At 38.7% G+C, this 8476-nt stretch overlaps 1 protein-coding gene across 1 annotated transcript in view; it reads left to right on the forward strand.

The window, feature by feature from the left end:
- LOC100748485 (runt-related transcription factor 3) overlaps positions 1-8476 on the forward strand; it is a 34414-nt gene that overhangs the window by 11303 nt on the left and 14635 nt on the right. The window contains exons 3-5 of the mRNA XM_033320315.1: positions 1-138; positions 1128-1358; positions 7698-7811. Coding sequence (XP_033176206.1) covers positions 1-138; positions 1128-1358; positions 7698-7811 — 483 coding nt within the window. The remainder of the gene's footprint in view (positions 139-1127; positions 1359-7697; positions 7812-8476) is intronic.

An 8476-nucleotide genomic window follows, 5' to 3' on the forward strand; every position in this document is an offset into this window, starting at 1 on the left:
CTCCTGGCGCTGCCGCCTCGCCGGAGTCGGGTGTTTCTCCTTTGACCGATGCTTACACCAAGATGACCAGCGACATCCTGGCCGAGAGAACCCTCGGTGACTTCGTCAGCGAGCACCCTGGAGAACTCGTTCGGACAGGTATACGCGAGAAACGATCGGTATACTGTGGATTTTTACGGGTTTATGGGAATCTTTACCACACACCGTATCTTTATACGTGCATTTTTATCGAACTAAATTTTTCTGCACAAGAATCTTTTAGTATATATCAAACGCGTTGAATGATTTTTTTTTTTTTTGAAAAGTGAAATCTACACTGTATCTTATTTTGTTTACTCTAGTTTTAGTATATAAAACAGGCTCCCTTTTGTATAAAAATTGAGTTTAGTAGAAATGTAGGTGGATAGAGAGACAAGTTATTCATTAGGAAAATGTGTAAATATAGATGGAGTCTACATACTGAGCCGAAATTGTAGTTGGTGTCTGATTGCGATCGGTTGGATCTACTTACAATTAGTTGAACGTGTAAAGTCTCATGTGAACGAAAAATTATAGCTATGGAATTTTCTGTTATATGATCGACTTGTTTATGATTCGGATCGTTAACGATCCAGATAAATGTTCTGTCGCACAGATAATAGAACACTAGTAGGTTTTGCATCTTTAGATTTCCCATAAATACATAAACATCCGCAGTATTTTGTTAGAATTCGCCCGTATCTGTGCTCTTATTAACAGATTGTAACATGTAAAATGTTTGATGCTTAACGATTCGTATCACTTAATCCTAAAAAGGATACAAAATACACGTTTACGTAAATGTTAGAAAGATTCAAATTATGTGTGAAAGACAGAGTTTCAAGCTTTCAGGAAAAAGAGACAGAAAGGCAAGATTAAAAAAGTTAAGAAATGTTATATATCACAGTCTGCATGTATAACTACATATAAAGTTAGTTATCAAGTAGACAGATAATAGAGAAACTTTTCAATCGAAAAATATCTTCGTCCATGTCGTTTAACCATAGTCAGAAAATTAATTAATATTGATATACGGGAGGCGATAGATGTCTGAAAATGTTATGTTCCTGGTTTAGTTGTGAGGTTAGGTATATTTAATTTCATTACAGGGTCCCCTCACTTGGTCTGCAGCGTATTGCCAGCTCACTGGAGGTCCAACAAGACCCTTCCAGTAGCCTTCAAGGTGGTGGCTCTAGGCGAGGTCGGCGATGGCACTTTGGTCACTGTTCGTGCTGGTAACGACGAGAACTGCTGTGCTGAGCTGAGAAACTCGACCGCTCTGATGAAGAACCAGGTGGCCAAGTTCAATGATCTTAGGTTCGTCGGGAGAAGCGGCAGAGGTGAGTCTTTTATCCAACTAATTTTTAAAAATCTGTACCTTTGACAAAGCGTCAAATGCAAACGACCTTTTTCCTCCTCATAAAATTTGAATACAGAAGATATTTTCACAAATTTATCTACAAAAAAGTCATACATCAAACGATCAAGAAAATAATCTTTTCATGCGACAGTCTCGTTAAAAGAAAAGTACCAGACTACAAGTCACACTATCTTCCTTTTCCAAAATATATTTCCATAGTTGTTCGTGGTAACGCTATGCAATAGCCAAAGTGTTCTAAAAAAACAGCAAAATCATTCGATAAATATTAACAGTCTTTGCAAAAATAAACACCGAGAACTATAAGTCCTAGCGATTGTCCGTGGAAAATTTGAATCCAGATGTTTCTACGAGTTCATCCACGAGAACTTGATGCACCAATCGAACAACATCTTCGAGAAAAAGGCATAAAATACTCTTGCAAACACTATATAGCCTCCCTCTAAAATTCAAATTCAAAGTTTACTTCCCTTCTCGCGAGAATATTCTGCAGCAGTCAAACAGACTTCGCAAGAAGAGCCACGTAACTCGTGAAATTAGTTCGCAACGAATCCGCCCCTTTCTTCTTCATTCACTAAACTACGGAGTTGTTGATCTTCGCGTTGACACGCTGCGTTACGGGAAGAAATCTGTGGAGGAGGGGTTTGGCGGGAAGGAAGCTCAAAGAATTCGGCCCCGTAGTAAGGGTAGGTCGCGGACGCCTTCGCGACGACCCTCGTTTTTCCTCGAGGAAAAGAGTCCTCTCGTAAGCGGCCGCGACGACCTCGAAAATTGGACGTTTCACAGGGGTTGCCGAGTCGTTGATTGGTGTGCCAACCGAACTCGAGGAGACGACGACGTCGTCTTGGGGTGGGTAATGGGTTTTATTTGTCCGCACCACCGCCGAGCAACCTCCTCTTTACTTTCCTTCGTCGAAGTCTCGCCCCCTGAGAACAGGCTCGTTTCGCGCGGAAACGATGAGAAGGGGCTTGAAAAGAGCCGACACCCCTGGAAACAGGGACGGCCGATATTAATTGAGGTTTCACTTGGATTTTAATTAACGTTATTAGGGTTGTTTCGTGCCTGCCGATTAGGTAACTCCCTTGACCTACTTCGAACATCTCTGTGAAAATCTTTCGTGTTTTGCTTTTTGGTTGTGCGGTATATTGGATATTGAGACAGATTCTTTCTATCGAAAGATTTTATTCTTTTCAATTAGTACACGTGTTACACGAATTACATGGACGTTTGAGGTTGCAAAATATCTTTTATTCTTCTTCTTTACTTTATTAAAAACGTTTCCTTCATGTAAATGCTGAGAGCCACGGGTTGTTCGATTATTATAAAAACAGATGACATCTTCTCATATGCAGACATTTTTCTCACGAATGAATGATAGAGTTAACTGCTATGATTCTTTTCCAATGTCTCAACTGTCAATGACTAATATATTCTTATTGTGAGTCGCAGTTAAGATAGTTTATTTTGTATTGAAATCGCAAGACGAATGGTAGAATAGATTTAAAGGCTGAATTAGGGTTGAAAATAGGGGAGAGGGAGGACGTTCGAAACCATGAAATACCCGAATTTTCTATCCGACAACGAGGGGGTTGAATCCACCCTCGAGCTCACAGAAGCGCGCCAGTCATTTGTCTGGGATTAGCTCTCAATTGTTTTCGTCGAGCGCGGAATTAACATAAGCTAGGATGAAGAATGTAAGAGAAGTGTCTCTCGTCAGGATTCCTGCGACTCCCTGGCTCCTTGAATATTCCCTGGGAGAACCGATGCGCGCCAAACTCTCCAGCGAATCCCTAATGATCCTACCGTTTGTCGAACTCGAAAACATTCCTCTGTATGCATGTGACGGAAAGGTTAGCTTTCATTCTGTTTCCGGTAGGTTCGAAAACTATTTTGCAATGGAAACGTCAACAGAATTCTTTCCTCTAACAATCATGAATATTCCTTTGTATGCCTGTGTGATAGAAATTTTAGGTTTCGTTCTCTTTCGAGAAGAATTGAAAATTATTATGAAGTGAAAACGCTGAGGATAAATTTCTTGGAAGAAATCGTCCAAAAAATTACGACACGTACTCTATGGTGTTTAAAATTAAGTAAATTTGTACAAGATCTGACGAGACCCCGTCGCTAGATACATAGGTTTATTCGCGAGTGGAAAGTTGAAGGGTATCCGTCTGCTCGTAGGGCTGAAACTATAAGCGCCCAAATGATCTATCTCGTTACAGAGCTTAGGGTTGAAGGGGGTGGAAACGATCCAGACCTTGCCGCGATACAGCTGGCATTGTAGACGAACGTGCGGAAACAGGGCTATAGCTTATCATCGATATTACAAGATTCTGGCACGACGTGTTCTGGTTTCTTCGAATCTAGACTATTTTAAGAAAATGGAAAATTAGGAAGAGAATAGTAGAACTGTCATCTGTAATACGTATGAAATTTAGCTCGTATTACAAACAGTTTTATTAACGTAACTTTTCGGTACGCTTTTAATCATTATCTTATACGAATAGAGAATTCTGATTGCTAATAATTTTCTTAATAATCTGACTGTGAGGTATTCTAGTACGTATGAATCATTACGTGTAATGAACGCTTGATACTCAATAAACTTCGCTGTTAGTGCTCGCTCACGTGTCTCGGTTTCACCAAAAGAATAGCATCTGTTAGAAGTTTTAAATGATACGATTCCAATAATTATATGCAATTACATAATATTCCGCAAAAGTTTGCATACAATGTTCGCATATTTATATATTTCGTAATTTCGTCGTATTTGAAGCAAAACTGTGATTTTGAAGGAAAGGTGGACCGGTTTTCGCTGACGGCAGTTCATCCTGACCATAATCAATTCGTTATCAGCGTACAATAGCACATTTGCGATTCGTTTGGGAAAATTGAAATTAATTAGTTAGCTCGACAACGGACCCGCAACAATCTACACCGTTCTGCTAGCCGTGTACACGTACGGTTCACATTTTCCCTGAGAATCGTATGTTAACGAGCGTTATCAGGAAATCGATCTCTACACACTTCTGCCTATTCTCCTTTTTTTCACTTACCTTCGGCAACAGTTCAGTTTAACTCTTTAATGTTTATCACATTCAATCCTTTACTTGTTTAGAGCAATTTCTTCCATTCCATCGCATTAGCAATTGATACGTAAATTTCAGAAAAAGTCCAGTTTCTATATATAATTTGAGCATACAGTAGAAGGTAGAATTATTTGAGTGATCCAAGTTTCAATATTTAAAACTTCGATCTTGAAGCTTGCACAGAATGACTAAAATTGTTGTATATTATGAGACACCGTTAGCTCCTGATATAACAACGGAGATTGAGAAAATATCGTGTATTTTAAGTCCAGCAAGAGAATTCGTTTAAATTGAATCTGTTAACTCAATTTCTCTATTGTAGTTAGCCAGATTCCTAGAAACGAGTATCTACCAATAAATATAGTAGCGAATAAAAGAAAGTTCAAAATTGATACTGTTTAGGAATCGCGAAGAAACCGCGAACACCGTTGCGATTTGATTTTTGATAAAGACGACGCTTTTCGGTCAACGATTGGCACAACGAACTTGGTGGCGATTAGAATCGTTTGCGCTCTCCAAGGGATCGGTCGAGAATTTGTTTGAAAGGACGATCGTCTCGTTTGTAAAGTCCAGTCACTACATTTATCCTTTAATTACTGCCTCTACCCGCCAGTGAGGTTTCATTGGCTAACCTATGCAGGTGTTACCTTACAGGTGTCATCACGTTTAATGGAATTACAGAACAATTAAGTAAAATGTTCAACATATTGGTGATTAAATGTCATGTATACCTCATCCCTTTCTTTACAGATATACTACAAATTTAATAATAATATTTGTGTTAAATATTTTTATCGTACTACAAACTTCTATCACACATTACAATCATCTATTCTGAAGTATATATTATATTTTTTCGTTGTGCTTATTAAATATAAATTCATTTTTTAAAACCACGTCTTTCTATGCTTCTTATTTTATAAACTCTCTTTCACCCACCTCTATGTGTTAGGTGATTAATTGGATTATACATTACCGAAACCAAAGACGAAGTCTTCGGGAAATTAGAATGTAGAATCTTTTACAATGTAGAGGTTGAGCTCGAAAGGGATATTCGTTGATTGAACATGAGATCGCAAATGACAGGGGATATCTTTGGAATCAGGCAAGGGATGTTTCGATAAAACGCTCGTTAAAGAGGGGACAATGTTGCGTTAAAAAAAAGTGGTGCCACGCAGAACACGGTGGTTGCACACGCAGAGGTTCACCGCAATTCCACGTGCACCCTCTTTCACTCTTTCTCTCGCCCTCATCGTTTCTCACCCCGAGTGGATCGCTGATCGCGTGGCTTTTTCTATCCCACCCTTCCTGACGCTTCTACACGATTCTAAAAGTGAATCACTGTTATCCGCCATACGAGTTCACACAACTCCTATCACGCTATCGCATCTAATTCCTTTATAAATGACAAACATTCCTCCAAAGAGAAGTAAGAGGCGACAAAGAAATAGAGAAGAATTATGGTTCGAATTACATTCAATCTCTCGTCGTGATTATTTCATACTTATCGTTAGTAAGTTACATTCAAAGGATATCCATAATTTAGTCATATTATTGTAAATTTTTCTAATCAATAACGTGATTATCTCCTTGTTACATGTATTTCTATTAAATTAAATTTTGATACGAAATAATTCAATTTTATATTATTCTGCAATTGCTTTGCTATTGTTTCATACAACTGCGGTTTTAGGGAAGATTGCAAAGGATTCACAGAGGTCTGGAAAAATAGTGGAGTTTCTATGAAAAGACTTTACAACAGTCACCAATGATTTCATTGATTATTAATAATATTATCGAATTTTGGCAAGTTACAAATTAGAAATTAGATTAGAGATTGGAGATTACATAGTTCTTTCCTATGAATTTACGATTTGCGACAATTACCTAATTCGAAACTCGTCGAATTAAACCAGAAAAGAATAAAACTTTATAAATTCTGATTCGTAACTTATGAAGACAGATTCGTGGCTTGTAAAATTTCACCGATAATATTAATTCGCAGTCATAACTTGAAAATGGCAGTAACAATTAGATAGAATAGATGCAGTAGATAGGACTCACGTAACAACTTACAGAGATATAGACTTATTATTTCTCAAACAGACTACTACGTACTCTAAGTCATAAAATTTTTGTTCTGCGAATTCGAGGAAACGTTTTGCAACTAGTTGAAACTTCTTTCTTTAGACGACTGTAAGATTATTACTCGTGGTGAAAGCAGGAAAGAAAGGGAGAAAGTATCGGGGGAATAATGGCGAGTGTCGAGCGTGGCCACACGGTGGTTCACCACGCGAGCTTCTCGTTTTCGAGCGGGGAATCCCGTCAGTTTGTTGCAAGTCACGGCATCCTCCATGGCCGAGCCCTGGCAAACCTTTTCACCCAACTGAAGTTAGTGGTTCCACGGGCAACCCTGCACACGTAGGTATCACCCTTGGTGCCAGTCGCCGTGGAACCATTAAAGGTCACCCCCAATAACTTCGCCCCTTCTTTCTTTCCACGTCCTACGATTCTCGATGAGCAATTCCCCGCCACCCAAGTTCGATTTTCAAACCGGTTCATTTACTATTCTCTCGTTGTAATTTAGAGAACAAGTTATTTGGAACAGGGATAAACTATCATGTTTCTGTTTAGAAATTAGAAAACAACTCTGTATACTATTTGTTTTTTTTTTTTTTTTTTTTTAGTAAAGAACTTCAATATGGAATTGTTTGGAAAGTTTGTAGCTTTTTGAGAATTGTGTTGTGGTAGATTATGAGAGATTCGGAAGAGATTAGATTGTTATAAATGTTATTATGAATTTTAAATAACATTACTTTGTAAAATACGACAAAATAATTTGTGCATATCTGGCGATAACGATGTCTTGAATCAAAGAGAAAGTGAAAGAGATACAGAGCAAAAATTCATCAGCTGCCCTTAAACTTTCACGAGTTATGCAGAGTAAAGAGGGTTGTTTTTCGTCGTTAGGTCTCTAATAGGCTTTTTAACATAACTGGGCTCAACCACCCCAATAGGACGATCGTGTTGGCTGGTCACCATCACCGTCGACGACGCCCTCGATACATTACCGACGGTTAATTTGGTTACTACCAGAGTTTCGGTCGGCCAGCCACGTTTGCGAACTTCTGTTTCAATCTATAACGATAAAAAAAAAAGACGACAAAATATAACGCGACGAAAACTAATATTTTTGTATCTCGTGGTTTCAGGGAAGAGCTTCACGTTGACCATCACCGTGTCCACGACGCCACCGCAAGTTGCCACGTACACGAAGGCCATTAAAGTAACTGTGGATGGGCCGCGAGAACCGCGATCCAAGACCAGTGAGTATCACTGTAAGCATTGCTGTTCTTATTTATTATTTAAATTACACTCCACTAGTGTTAACATCGGATATTGAGGTGTTCTATCGATTTTTTTTTACGAGAAATAGTTGTATCGATTTATTGGAAATTATTTCTTGATACTTCGAGCTATCCGCGATCCTTAAAATAATTTTTAATTCAAAAGCAAATCGTACTTTCGCTATTCGCAATTTATTCAGCCATTTTCAAACCTATCAGTCAACAATTTAATAATCTCTTCGTCTGATTCTTCAAAGTTTAACCATTTACGGATGTCAGTTTTGTTAACATCTAAATTTTTCTTAATTTCAGTGTTAACGTTTATGTGTTACGATTGATTCACGATTTAAGGGAAGGTTTAAGCTTCTGAAAAGCGTGCAGACCTCAAAATCCACAGTCTCGTGCAAATCTAAATTTCTCCTGATCTCGTAAACTTTCAATCTATTACCACCAGCTATCTCGAAACTTGGCACAATTTTTTCAACTCTTCGCAATGTTGCGACATGCTATAGCTCGTGAAAAAAAAATTGAGACTTGGTGCAGGTCGCGTAACTCGCTCCGACGGGAGGCGTCGAAAGCCGCAAGTTGAAAATGGCCCGGAGGCGGCGGTGCGGTTCGCTCGTCGGGCTAAGTTTCGCGCAATT

This window comes from Bombus impatiens, unplaced genomic scaffold (genome assembly GCF_000188095.3).
Source record: "Bombus impatiens unplaced genomic scaffold, BIMP_2.2 scf_0268, whole genome shotgun sequence".
Classification (NCBI taxonomy): Eukaryota; Metazoa; Arthropoda; class Insecta; order Hymenoptera; family Apidae; genus Bombus; species Bombus impatiens.